This window comes from Talpa europaea (assembly GCF_964194135.1).
Source record: "Talpa europaea genome assembly, chromosome: 11".
Classification (NCBI taxonomy): Eukaryota; Metazoa; Chordata; class Mammalia; order Eulipotyphla; family Talpidae; genus Talpa; species Talpa europaea.
In genome coordinates, this window is record NC_140078.1 from 15,538,275 (window position 1) to 15,552,052 (window position 13,778).

The following is a 13,778-nucleotide window of genomic DNA, read 5'->3' on the forward strand; positions in this document are numbered from 1 at the left end:
TTTTACAAAGAACAGCCCCTACGGGGGTGGTGGGCACCACACCCAGGAAGGCGCCGCCACCATTCCTCCGGGGTCAGCCTCCAGCCCTTTCTCGGCTCCGGGCACGGGGCCGCCCCGCCCCACCTCGGGCCTGAGCCGCCCAGTCAGCGCTCTCGGGCGAGCGTCCCTCCTCCCGCCGCCGCGGCCGCGCCCCGCTCGGGCCTCCCACTGCCGCCCCCACCCGCCCCCGCCTCAGCCGGGCTGTCTCGGGCCCCGCGCCCCGTGGGCGCGCCGTCTCCCCGCTCGCGGTCCTCGGCGGGGCCCCAAGCCCCACACAGCCGGAGCGTCCGCGCCCACCCTCCCGACCTGGCGTTCCGGGCTAGAGGGCGGGGAAAGGGGCGCCGGCCTCGGATTCCCCCGTCCCGGCGCGCCCCCCGGACTCGGGGGGCCGGGCCGCCGAGGGGCTGACGCCGCGGCGCGCGCCCTCAGTTGGAAAGAAAGTCGATGGTGGCGCGCACCGAGCGGTTGGTGCTCACGTCCACGGCGGTCACCTTAATCTCGGTGTCGCCGAACTGCATGGCGGCGCGGATCTCCCGGCGCCCGGGGGGCGCGCCCGCGCTCTCGGGGCCCGCCTCGGCCGGCTGCAGCTCGAGGCTGAGCGCGCCGCACTTGCGCACGCCCGGGTCGGTGATGAAGCGCGCGTCCTCGGCGGCGCAGCAGTACAGGTTGATGAGCACGCGCCGCTGGCCGGGGCGCGCGGGGCAGTAGCTGCGCCGCACCTCCTCGCCCAGGGCCACCGACTGCTCGGCCGCCACGAAGCGCTCGAAGACGTCGGTGCACCAGCGGCGGCCGTCGCGCACCAGCAGCTTGTCCGGCGGGTGGCGCCCGGCCACGAAGCGGTTGAGCACGCCCACGCCGTAGGTGAGCGGCGAGCGGCGCACCCGCACCACGCCCGGGGCCTGCCCGAAGAGCACGGCGCCCTTGAGGATGGTCAGGCCCACGTCGTGCGGGACCACCACGCGCAGGCCGCGGGCGCCCAGGGCCGCCTGCACCGCGTGCTGCAGCACCGCCGACTCGGCGAAGCCGCCCACCAGGAACAGCAGCTTCACACCCTGCACCTCCGGCCTCTCTAGCAGAGCCTCTGCGGGAGGGGGGGGGTAGGGGGTACGGAGGGGCGGGGAGGGGAGAGAGCACCAGCCGCTGAGACCACTCCTCCACGGCCCCGTGCCCGCCTGGCAACTATAAACTAGCCGATTCGTTTGCAAAACCACAGCCGGGTCCAATGAAGACACTGAGTACTTTCATTGAGGGCTCCTGGCAAACTTCACGGGCTCTGCCTTCCCGGTATTTACACACACCCCCTTCCCTCCCATCACGGACGTGGAGGGCCTGAGATAAAGCTCTACATTTGTAGATATTAAGCGCTCACTACCATGCAAGACATTGTGCCCACTCCCTAGATACTCAAGCTCATTAAAATCCTTGACCTTGATGAGTTGGCAACCCAGTACTATCACCCATTTTAGACACAAGGAACTGAGGCACCAGAGCTTCTTTAACTTAAGATTACACATTATCAGGCCTCCCTGTTGGTGCAGGGGTTAAAGGCAGTGCTATCAAGCTATTAGCAGTGGCCTATCGTAGCATGAATTGGATCCCCGGCCAGGGAGCTAACCCATGTGGCACAACAGACCTCTCCTGTCTTGCCCACTGCTCCCCTCAGCAGTGTATTTCGAGAGATCCACCTGTTCTGTTCCCCACTCTGTCTCTGGTGAATCCTCTCACCCTCCCACCTCTGCACCTCTGGCCTACACCCCAGGCCATACACCCTTGTATGCATAAATAAATTTAAAAAAATTACACATCACCCCTCCCAGCTCTTAATCACCACTGCACTGCACTGCATCCTCCAGGTTCCAGACAATTCAGGGTCACTTTCCCATGTGAGGATATGTAATTTCCAAGCACTAATAGGAGAAATTATTCCTGCATCTGGGTGTGTATGTGGGGGTGAATGGAGGACCCAAGCTCAGGGGCTCACCTATGTGCTGAATGATCCCGTTGACGGTGGGCTGAAAGAGCTCGTTCATGGCCTCACTAGTCATCCTGAGCATCCCCTGGGAGGACCACTTCACATAATTCACGCTGTAAGTGTAGGGGGGCAGGGGCCAGGTGTCAGGGACCTACCCCTGCCTCCAGGGCTGCATATTGGGTGTGATCCCAGCCCCCCTGCAGGGGCCTGAGCCGCTGGCCTGCTTCAGTTCCAGGCGTGAGTCCCAAGGGAGAAGCCCTTTGTCTCCAGGCAGGAGCCAAGAGCATTGGTTGGCATAGTTGCATTGTGTGTGCGGGACAGAGAGGTGTTGGTCCTTCCCCAGGGGCCTGCCTGGGCTGCAGATTCCAGCCGCAGTGCTCATGGGCCTCCCCCTGCCATAGGGTCTGGCAGTGTGAGCCCAGAGGGGTGGTAGATGAGGTTGGGGATGGATCAGGTGAATAACCTCGGCCCCTTGGGGCCCACTCCCTCCCTTGCAGGGGCATTCCCCATCAGCAAACTGGCACACGGAGGTCCCCAGCCCCACCTGCTCCTGCGCAGGGCCGTCTCCACGTTGTGGCCTCGCTGCTTGCGGTAGAAGTCGATGAAGGAGAAGGGCAGAGAGATGTTGAGCCCCCCCACGCGGTGTGGGGCTGCCGTGCGTTTGCGGGCCTCGAAGGCGATAGTCAGATCCACCCAGGCTGCTGGCCGTTGCCTCTTGAAAGTGGCAATGAAGTCCTCCCCGAAGATGCGGCCCAGCAGCTGCTCGAAGGCCAGGTCCACCCCCACAGCACCATAGGGGCCACCTGGGTGGGAGGGTGAGAAGGGGGAAGTCAGCACCAAACCTGCGGCCAGGGGACGTCCACGAGGCCAGGGCACGCTGGTTACCCGCAGCCTTGCCCACTACTCACCAGATGCCTTGTAGAGTTCCTTGAGGGTGCCATGGGGCTGCTCCAGCTGGTGCACTGTCAGGTCCACTGTGCCTCCCCCACAGTCTGCCACCATGTAGCGGTCTCCTAGGCGGTGAGTGTGAGTACACCAGTTGCCTGCCTGGCACTTTCAGCCTGTGCCCCCTCAGACTCACCCAGCCTCCAGCCCTGCCCCAGGTCCCAGCTGCCTGCCTGCCAGGGTGTGGGGTGAGGCGCTTCAGGCTTCAGCCCAGGCCACTGGGTAAATGTGGGGGAAAATGGTTCCAGTGGGCTCTGCAATTCCCTCTGTGGAGAATCCCCAGGAGGAAAGGGCGGCAGGACATCGGCTACGAGTGAGTGGCAGCGCAGGTGACGGTGAAGGTACCGCTACATGCGGTGGGTGGAGGAGGGGACCAGTTTTCTAGGGGCTGGTATCGGTTTCAACATCCCCTTCCCCGGGATCAGTATACGGTGTCCCGCAAGGTCCAAGAAATGTCCCTCCATCTCTGACTGCCCACCTGCTTGCATCTCTGCCCACAGCTCTCCGACACCTGACTCCACCAGGAATGTACGGCTGTGGCGGGACCTTCGCAGCTGTTCTCGCGCTGGGGGGCACAGCAGGACAATCAGGTTAGAAGGAGGTGCCTCAGCTACCACGTTCAACCCCCACCCCCTGCCAATGCCCTCTGTGAGCACCTGGAGTTGCCAGTGTTCCTAAAACTTCTGCTCCACTTCTAATTGGAGAGAGCAATGCTGAACCCCAAAGGCTCCAAAGAAACTATAGGAGGTAATCTCAGGTGCTAGAGGAGATATTTCTGGCTCAGGTCAGGGCAAAATCAGGTCAGGAGGGTCTGGAGCTCTGTGTGTGTGTGTGTGTGTGTCTGTGTGTATGTCTGCGTGTGTGTGTTTCTAGGGGGATCTGGCGGAGCTTGGGACTTGGCACTTCTCCCTGTTGTGGAGATGGCATCTGGATGGGTGACCGAAGTTGATCATAGCTGTTTCAGTGCCTGGACTGACTGAGGCAGGTGCTTAGGGCTGATTGAGGGGACAGCTGATGTGCCGGGAGGGGGGGGTCAGCTGATCCAGTGGCTGTTTAAGGAAAGTGCCTCAAGCTGCCACCTTGGGCTGAGTGGGGACTGACTCCCTCCTTTGTCCATACCAAGCACCTCCACTTAGGCTGTGCTGTGTCTTCTGCTCTCCACTCCCACTCAGGGCTCCCCACCTCAGAGAGTGCTCCCTGGGACAGGGTGACATTTCTGCCCTCAGACTGGGTTCCCCCAGGTTAGGGGCTCCTCCCTCACACTGAACTCCACCAGGGATATTTCTGCCCTCTCAGATTGGGTTCCTGTAGGGTTAGGGGTGCTTGCCTTTATGCTGGGTGTAGCTAAGCCGGTGACCTCAGTGACACTTTGACCTTCCAGGGTAACTGCCTCCAAGCCCAACAGTGGGCACCCCCGGGGGTGGCTCACCCTGGCGGAAGCTGGAGTCGATGGAGCGACGCTCACCCAGGCGCCCGTGACCCGGGGCCCGGGTGCTCAGGTCCAGGAGCTGGTGCAGGCGCAGCTTTCGGCAGTAGACAGAGGCAGCCTCGGGCTCCAGGGCGATGAGTAGTTGCTCTGCATCTTCTCTTGACACCAGGCCAGCCTGAGGATGGCGGGCAGGACCAGGGGGCAGCATGGGCTATCAAACCTAAGAGGGCACCCAAGGGCAGGGATCCGGGGCCTGTGGGGCTCCTACCTCCTCCCCAAAACACCCCACCGTGCAAAGCCTCCTAGGTCCCTCTATGCTACACAAATTTGAAGCTGCTTCAGCCACCCTGTGACCAGGTACACAGTCATGGCCAGGGACATCGTAAGTTGCCCAGGAGGAAAAGACTTCAGAGTAAAAATTTAGAGTGTCTGGGACCTGCCCTCCTGAGCTGCCCAAGGGGCTACAGCAAGGTCCCCTTCATGGGTTTGGGGCTGCCAGCTGAGCACTGGCTGGAACTTCAGTGCTGCACACACGTATGCATGTGTGTGCGTGTGTAATGGCTAGGCCACTAATCAGAGGAGAGATGCCGGGTCCCCTCTGCCTTACTGAACACTCTTCCTCCACCAGACAGGTGTCAGACAGTGGCCACAGACTTCCCCTCACAGGAGAACTCTGTTGCAGGGAATGTGATATCCAAGGAAGGAAATGTAGCAGTAAAATTCCAGGCACCAAGACAGGCCAGTTCGGGGAGAAAAACTCTTGGGAGCTGTTAACTTCCTGCATCAGGATAGGGGATCCTCATGGGAAATACTACATGGTTTCATGGGATTCCCCAGATTCTGACCAGATGGGGGATGGGGAGGGGATGGGCATGGAGACTTCCTGCCCAGGGCCAGCCCTTCCTGAGCTGGCAGCCAGGGAACAGCGTGGGAGGAAGTTGAGTGAGTAAACTGGCAGGGGGCACTAGGGGGCAGTACTGTTTGTTCTGACTGGGTCCGCTTTCATCCTGGTCTTTGCAGGGGAGTTGCCCACTCTGTTCAGGATTAGCTCCTTCCAGTGACAAGTGTAGGGACTGGGGCATGCCTGGCTCACAGGTGTATGTGTGTGTGTGTGTGGGGGGGCCCTGATGTCCTTCCACAGGGCCCAGAGATCCCTTGTGGAGGTCCTAGGGTCTTCCCAAAGGCCCCAGGGGCAAGGCCAAACAATGAGTTTTTCTCTGGTAGTCTGCATCCACCACCCAGCCCCTGTCCATCTCCACTGGAGAGGGAGGTGCCCAGGATGCCCACTCCTTTCTCTAGACCTTTAGGCATCTCTAATGACAGGAAGATCAACAAACACTGTCCAAAATCACCCCCTTTCATAGTCCTATTTTTCTGCTCAAGAACCTACAGTGGTTGGGGCCATTGTGGTGGTGGGTTCTGGAAAATACTGATACCAGCTGAAGTAGTGTTTTGGTGCCCTGCCCAGCTATTGTGAGTATTGGCTGCTACAGGCTCACAGCCTCCCCCTTTGCAGAAGTGCCCTCAGCTGAGTAGTGACTGCCCCACTTGCTGAGCGGCCCTCCCTGCCAGCAGTCATTGACAGACTGATACAGATGCACAAAAGGCCTGCCGCTTACCCCATCCTGCCAACTCCGGGGTACAATTCTCCCTCCAGAGCTCTTCATGAGATCAGGCGGAGGCTAGAGTCCAGCTGAGACCACATCCCCTTAGCTCTTTCTCTTGTCCTGCTTCCCACACTCCCCTTTCTCCTAAGAGCCCTTCTTCAATCCACCACAAGCACAGGAATACACATCCTAGGCTCTGTTTCTAGAAAACCTGAGTTAGGACACTGGCTAAGCTGGCCAAGGCTTGACCTCTTGTCCCTCTGTCCTCTTCCTGCAGGTTCTACAACCCCCCAAAATGCCCAGCAGGGGAAGGCCCGAGGCCTTCACACAGTGGCTCTGTGGTCCCAATGAAGGCATGGGTCTCCCCCTGTGCCTTCCAGAGCCACACCCGCTGCTCTGGCTGCCCATACTCACCAGGTAGGCAGCCTCCCGCATGAACTGCTTGGCCGGCTGTTTCCAGATGGCAGGCACCGTCAGCACCCAGCGCACAGCGTCCTTCCCCGGCAGCGATGGGCACTGCTCTCTCAGCTCCTGGGGCAGGAATGGGTGATGTGGGGAACAACTAGTTTGGGATGGGGGGGTGCCTTCAGCTCCATGGGAGCTGGAGGAACTAATCAAATCTCAGGAAGGATTTCCCAACCGAGTTGAAAGAATCTGTGATTGCCCCCCTTTTTGCCCCCCAGTATACCATGTATGTCTTGGTGCAGGCCCTTCCAGATAGGAAGGGAAGGGACTGGGGCAGGTGACCTTTGACTTCTGACCATGGCTACCCATAGACTGAAAGGAGGTGGGATGAGAAGGTGGGTGGAGCAGAAAGGAGAGAGTATGGGGCGTCCTCCAGAAGGTAGGGATGGGCCACAGCGCACCTGAAGGGCGTGCTCCTTGAAGAAGCGCAGGGCATGGGCGAATATCTCCAGGGCAGGCATTTTCTTTCCATTTACAGCCTCTAGCTGGGTCTTCAAGGTGAGATCCTGGCAGGGACACAGGGCTGCTCTGCAGGAGGCCACAGCATTGCCCCCACGTCTTTCATAAAAGCACCCCATTTCTTGGTGTTTGAGCAACGCTCCATTGTATCAGTTCGGCTCCCAGCACCAGCCACCCCCTCCAGCCCCAACCCTTCGTAGCCTCGCCCCCGCCCCTGCGAGCTCCGCCCACAACCGGGACAATCTCTCCTTTAGCCCCGCCCAGGCCCCGCCCACCCCGCCTACCTTCTCGTTTCCCACCCTCCTTTAGCCCCGCCCCCGGCCCCGGCCCCGCCCAGCCGGCTGGAGCCCGCGTGGGGCTTACAGTGGCGCTGTGTATCTTCATCTTGAACTTCTCGAAGTAGAGCCAGTCGCGTGCCTCCTCAGGGTCCAGATCGTGGTAGTAATCCCGGGCCGTGTAGCCAAAGCTGTGAAAGGCACCCTCCGGCGTCAGCAGCAAGCAGGTGGGGGTCTTCTGGTGGGCTACGCCTGGGTCCCCGCCCTCCCATTTCCTGCGGGGACACAGTGCTGTCAGTGCGGTCAGCTGCACCCCTCGCCCCGTGGGGCTGGCCCTGCAGCTGGGACCAGCTGGCTCTGTGACCTTGTGCAGACCACTTAGCTTCCCAGCTTCATCTTCCCGCCTGTAAAATGGAAGGAGTAATAGCACCTACCTCTAAGGGCTGTCGTGAAGATGGTGCTTGGTATCCACGTAAGTCTCCAGCAATGCTGCTCATGGGATCCTCCCCATCCATGGGGCCCCTGACATCCTCAGAACTACTGCCCTCCCGTGAGGTCACCAACCTTACCTCTCTGCACCCATAAAAGCAGCAGCAAGCCATCATCCATCTGCCTGGTCCAGTCTCCTGGTGTATTTCTCCAGGACCCTAGCAGAGGCCTTTTTCCAGCCAGCCAAGCTCCTTTCAAGGCTTTTCAAGACCATTCCTATCTGATCCACCTTGGCAGTACACCCCAGTTGACTACATTTCAGGCAGGGTCCCAAAACCTAAATGAGATTTCAAACTTCCCAATTCCAAAGGCACCATTGGAATCTCCTCCACCATCGGAATCTTCTACTTAGAACCCCTGCCCAGTTCATTAGCTTGGCATATCCTTCCCTTCCTCTGCCTTCTCTGATACCCTAACCCCTCTAGGCCAAGTTCACCACTACAGCCTTTTGGGGAAGAAGCTGAGAATCCGGCAGCAGGAACAGCATGTGCAAAGGTTCAGAGGTGTGAAAGAGCAAGTAGAAGAGCCATTGATTGGCTCCATATACAGCAGGAGAAAACACAGTAATGTGAATGTTAGGTAAGGAAGAGCATCACCTGCCATATCAGAATTCTATCTTGTTGCATTTTAAATCAGAGAGTGAAGAGGTAGGACCACAATTGCTTTTAGAAAGATCACTAGTCCCCAGGTAGCAAAAGACTGGAGGCGAGGGAGGATGGAGAAGGAAAACCCGGGAGGAGCACATTGCAGCCATCTGGGGTGCAATGAGGGGGGCTGAACATCGGGGTGGTGGCCGTGGGGAGGGGTGGACAGATATTCCACAGATATTACGGAGACACAGAAATGACAGGGCTTGGTGGCTGGTAGGGGCTGACAGGGAGGGCTTGGGAAAAGGCCAGGATGTTCCTCAGTACTTCCTGTGATTACTACCTCCCCAGGTAGAGACAGTGTCCCTTTATGTGTCCTCAGCCCGAGCATGGGCCCAGCATGGCCTCAGCAGTATGCGCAGAGGAGTGTACTAGCTGGGATGCCCTGTAGCTCTGAGGGGGCCAGTGGTGCCCAGAGCCTTTGTGGCCTCATGCAGGGAAGAGAGTAAGGAGAGGATGGTCCAGGCTCACACAGGTCAAGTCCCTTCTAGCTTTGGGTCACTTAACTTCTGTGTGTCCCCCCAGCCATCGGGAAGCCGTTCTGACTACCCAAGCTAGAGACAGGGTTGGAGCTGTGTGTGTGTGTTGGGGGGGGGGGGGGCGGGAGGGCGCAGGGCAGGGGTGTCTTCTATAGCGCCACCTACAGGCCACAGCCACACTAAACTACTTTCAAGAGATCAGGGTTTGCGGTCTGGAGGGGAGTGTCAAATATTTTGTTTAAACAAAACTTGGGGACATCAGAATGGATTTTTTTAACATCTGTCTGTGTGGCTTGTCAACTCAGTTAACCCTCTGATGCTTCATTCCCTTGTTTTTCATTTGAGATGGTGGACTTAGGAATCTGCCTCTAGGAATCTACCCCATAGAAATGCCAGCACAAGTACTCAAAGAAGGACATTCCTGCAGTGTGTTGTGTAACAGTGAAAAATCAGAGGAAAAAGAAAACTCTCAAACTATCAATAGCACAATGGATGCATTAGGACATCTATACTGTGGAATACTATGCAACAATTAAAAGAAAGTGGTAGCTCTCTATGTATTGACATGGCAATCTATAAAACAGTGTTGAAAGTTTAAAATAAGGCAAGGGGGGCCTCCCCTGGTGGCGCAGCGGTTAAGCGCTGGGCTGCGGGCAGCCTCGCAGCGCCGTTTCATTCCCCGGCCGCCGGCGAGGGTCCCACAAAAAAAATAATAAATAAGGCAAGTTATATGATATCATATATATGCGCACATACGTGTGTATATGTATAATATATCCCAGAAAAAGACTTCTGTATGTTCCTATTATATCTCAATAAAATAATTTAATTTTTGTTTTCTTTTTTTTCTTTTTTTTTAAAGATTTTATTTATTCATTTATACAAGCACTGGGAACAGTCAGAAGCGCGGGAGGGTGAGAGAATTCACCAGAGCCAGAGCGGGGAGCAGAGCAGGCAGAAGGACCGAAGTACACTGCTGAGGGGAGCAGCGGGCGGCAGGAGAGGTCTGCGCGCCATGTGGGACCCTCCCCCGGTGGCCGGGGAGCAGCGGGGATCGAACTGGTGCTGCAGAGGCTGTAGGCAGCTTCGCAGCCCAGCGCTCAACTGCTACGCCACCAGGGGAGGCCCTTGTTTTATTTTTTCAAGAAAAGGTTTTAAATTAAAAACAAAGCCCAACATTTCCGGGGGAGGACAGGGAGCTGCTCCCATTGAGGCTGGGGCCCAGGTCCCTGACCCATCCTCTGACCTTCTGCCCCATCAGGGAGCCCTCCCGCCGGATAGAGGTAGGAGTCTTGGTCCATCTTAGGGAATGAGGACCGCCCCCACTGCCGGCCCCCAAACATACACACTCTCCCAGTGCAGACAGCCTCACCTCATCATGTGGATGGCCTCAGGGTCGCTGGCAAAGCTGAAGGCATAGCCACTGGATGTGGTACCAAAGTCGATGGCTACCACCACGGAGAAAGGAGCCTGCTGGGGGGTTCGGGCCTCAGGCTTCTGCAAGGGCAAGATCTATGGTCAGGGAACAGCTCGCGGGGCAGGCTGCGGGAGCCCCTTCTGCTGGTGGTGGCTCAGCCCAATCCACCCCACGCGCTGGCTGTCTGCTAGGCTGCCCCCATCCCCTCTTAGGCTAAGCCTGGAGATGCCAACTGTTCAGAAGGCCAAGGCCTCTTGGGTAGCCCTGTGCAGGTTTTGGCTCCAGCTCCTGCTTTCCTGCTCCTGCTTCTCTACCTACCGTCTGCCTAGACTGCCTCCGCCCCACCCACAAATCACTCCAATCGACTGCCTAGCACCAGCCAGTGTCCAGCTGGGAGCAATTGTGCGCCTTCTGCAGCTTCCTAGCACATGGACCTGCGTATACTTGACCCTTTCACTCTCTGCGGTCAGTGACATAACCAGACCCTGTCTGGCTCTGTGGCAGAGCAGAGAGGCCCAGGCACAAGCCCACAGTGGCCCCTGCTTTCTCCAGGTCAGGCCTGGGATCCCTGAGAACAAGAGGGTCAGCAGGTTGGATCTCTCGGATGAAGTTCATCCTAGGTGGGGTCACCCAAGGCTATGTTTTGGGTATTTCAAACTTACAGTTTCCATTTTTTTTTTTTCCTTTGGCAACACATCTCCTCTTCCACAGACAAATCTTATATTATGGGAGTCGACAGGAAGGGGAGCAACTCTGGAAAGTCCAGTGCTCCTAGAGCCTAGAAAAACTACTGGCTCAGCTGTACACTTGTCCCGGACAGGCTAGCTGCAATACTCCCTCCTGCCATCCTGGGGGAGGTTTCTGAGCATTGGTTACCTGAGCTCACCTCAGTAGAACTGTTACCTAATTTGGGTGTTGGTTACCTCAACAGAACTGTCATCCCTACTCTCCAGGGCCGCCGACAGCTAACGCTTCCTGGGAAGCATGACCGCAGGTGCAGGAGGAGGGGCATGGTGGTGCTCCTGCCCTGCCCAGGCCCTGCCAGGGGTCTGCCTGACAGCCGGCCTTGCTCTCTGGACCCACCACCACGTCACCCACAACTCTGATCCCTGCTCTGGGCTTACTGGAGATTGCGAAGGTGTGAGGGGGGCAATGCCACAGCTTTCCTGGGTCCTTGGGGAGCCGGGAGGGCTGGGTACTGGGGAGCGCTCTGGGCTGGAGCCTGGAAAGAGAGGACAAGTCACTCTGGCACAGCAGGGAGCTGGCGGCCAAGTCCCAGGTTGGCACTGGGAAGTTCCCCATCAACCCTTGCTCCATCAGGCAAGGGCACCCTGCTGGGGGGAGGGGCCTGAGGGGAAAGAGACGGAAGAGGGTGTTGGAAAGGGGTGGACTGAAGGTCAGTTGTCAGGAAGAGACAATCTATACCTGGAGGGTGACCCACGTCTCATCTGGGAACTCACGGTCGCCCCCAGCATCCCCCAGATACACTGGGGGAGGGGAGAGACAGAGAACCATTGTGGGGTGTGGGGGAGACTGAGTTCAGAGAAAGAAAAGCAGGAGAGATGGGGCCCGGTGAGTTCCTGGGGTGGGGGTGGGAGGCTGGAGAAACCAGAAAAGCTGGGGGAACCACAGCCTAACCTCATGGGAGGTGGGGCTGCTCCCCTCCCCTCTAAAATTCACTCACATGTTTTTTTTTTTTTTAAAGAGGCATGTATTTTTATTTATTTATTTTAAAGATTTATTTATTTATACAAGCACTGGGTACAGTCAGAAGTGCGGGAGGGTGAGAGAATTCACCAGAGCCAGAGGGGAGAGCAGAGCAGGCAGAAGGACCGAAGTACACTGCTGTGGGGAGCAGCGGGCGGCAGGAGAGGTCTACATGCCATGCGGGACCCTCCTCCGGTGGCCGGGGGAGCAGCCGGGGATCGAACTGGTGCTGCAGAGGCTGCAGGCAGCTTCACAACCCAGCGCTCAACCGCTGCGCCACCGGGGAGGCCCCACTCACATGTTTCTAATTAGGACTTGAGGGAGCTGACCCCTTCCCTCCTCCCAAGGGCCACAGACAGGCCCAGCTGGCTGTCTGGTAAGTATGGCGGGGAGAGAGAGCGGCACCTCCCCCAGCCCTGAGCAGAGGGGTGTCCACCACACTAGGAAACTGGATTCTGAGCTCCCCTCCCCCACAGCACACACACCTGGAGCCAACATTCGGGGGTCAGAGGCCCCCCTGATACCCTCTCTAGGCACAGGACTGAGCAGGACCATTGGCGGAAGAAAGCAGGACAGCCCCAGAAGGCAGCCCAGGCCCGGCTGGAGGCTCAGGCAGCTCAGGTATAGGCTGGGTTCCAGTGACCACCCTGGTTTTTGCCTCTGCAGATTTTACTGGGGCTGCCCTGAGATTCAGCAGGAGACAGAATGGGGGCCAGCGTGAAGATCCATGAATAAATTGAACAGACCAATGGTTTCAGGCTGAGCCAGAACCGGGTCTATCGTCCTCAGTAGCTGCCTTGTCCTGTGGCCCTACACAGGTCTAGTCCCCCCAGGCCTGGGGGAACCCTGGAACATATGTGGGGATCGGGGCATGATGGGAGCTTTAGGAAGTGCTGGAGGAACAGGGGATGGTGGTCACATTCCCAGACAGCCAGTGCAGGCTTGGGCGCTGACTCCGGTTCCAGATTGAAGGGCCAAGCTGGTGTGGCTTGAGCCTGGGAAGGGAGGCAGGAAGGAAGGGCCCAGCCCGCCAGGTCTTTGTGAATGGACTTCCTGAGGAGTGTCCCTCCTGCCTCCTGGCCTCCCACCCCCGCAGAGAACCCAGAGCCTGCTCCCAGACCAGGCCACAGGCAGACACGCACACATGCGCACGCACACATGCACACACGCACACGCACACACGCATGTGCACGTGTGCGCGTGCACACACACTCTCATAGAGATCTCACCCACAGACAGACAACATGTACACAGAGGTTGTGCACACAGGGTCCTGTGCACACAGTCCCTCCCTGCACACCGATCACTTACACACACTCAGGAGGTTCTGTGAATGGCGGGGGGTGTCTTACCGATGTACAGTCCCTGCAGGCCCACCTCTGGGACAGCCAGCATCTTTGCAGGCCCTGCGGCTCTGAACGGGAACAGACAAGCAGAACAGCATTTATTTGTTCCTTTGTTCCCTCACTGAATGTTTATTTACTTACTTTTGGCTGGAGTCCTTTGAAGCAAATCCCAGACATTGTTGTTTCACCTATAAATTCTTCAGTCTGCCTCTCTAACACATAAAGCCTTAGAGAGCACTGCCAACACCGTCATCACGTTACCAGAACGAACCCTGATTCCTTCATCTCATCTAAGGTGCAAGTCCCACAGTCCCTGCCTGTCTCAAAGATATTTTTGTTTCATTGTTGTGTTGGAATCAGGGTGCTCCTACCTGTTTTCAGGTGCCCTCTCTGTGCCAAGTGCTCGGGGACACCCCCACCCAAAGAGACACTGTGCCTGACCAGGGACCCACAGCCAGGCAGGGTGCCCAGCAGCATCAGGGAGTCACACAGGTCAACTTGA

The 13,778-nt window shown here is 57.9% G+C and overlaps 1 protein-coding gene across 3 annotated transcripts; it reads right to left on the reverse strand.

The window, feature by feature from the left end:
* Window positions 1–464: 464 nt before the first annotated feature.
* HSPA12B (heat shock protein family A (Hsp70) member 12B) lies at window positions 465–13,331 on the reverse strand (the record flags this gene model as incomplete). Of its 3 annotated transcripts, none has more annotated exons than XM_084247249.1 (12): window positions 465–1,120; window positions 2,021–2,124; window positions 2,556–2,814; window positions 2,920–3,024; window positions 3,435–3,521; window positions 4,386–4,560; window positions 6,407–6,523; window positions 6,859–6,963; window positions 7,280–7,466; window positions 10,179–10,303; window positions 11,348–11,445; window positions 13,283–13,331. In XM_084247249.1, 12 exons carry the CDS (start codon window positions 13,323–13,325, stop codon window positions 465–467), a joined length of 2,061 nt encoding a protein of 686 aa, XP_084103375.1. The 3 variants fall into 3 exon arrangements, with proteins under 3 accessions (XP_084103375.1, XP_084103374.1, XP_084103373.1); XM_084247248.1 differs by having other exon boundaries at window positions 6,407–6,520; window positions 13,283–13,325; XM_084247247.1 differs by having other exon boundaries at window positions 10,179–10,318; window positions 13,283–13,325.
* Between the last annotated feature and the right edge of the window lie 447 nt (window positions 13,332–13,778).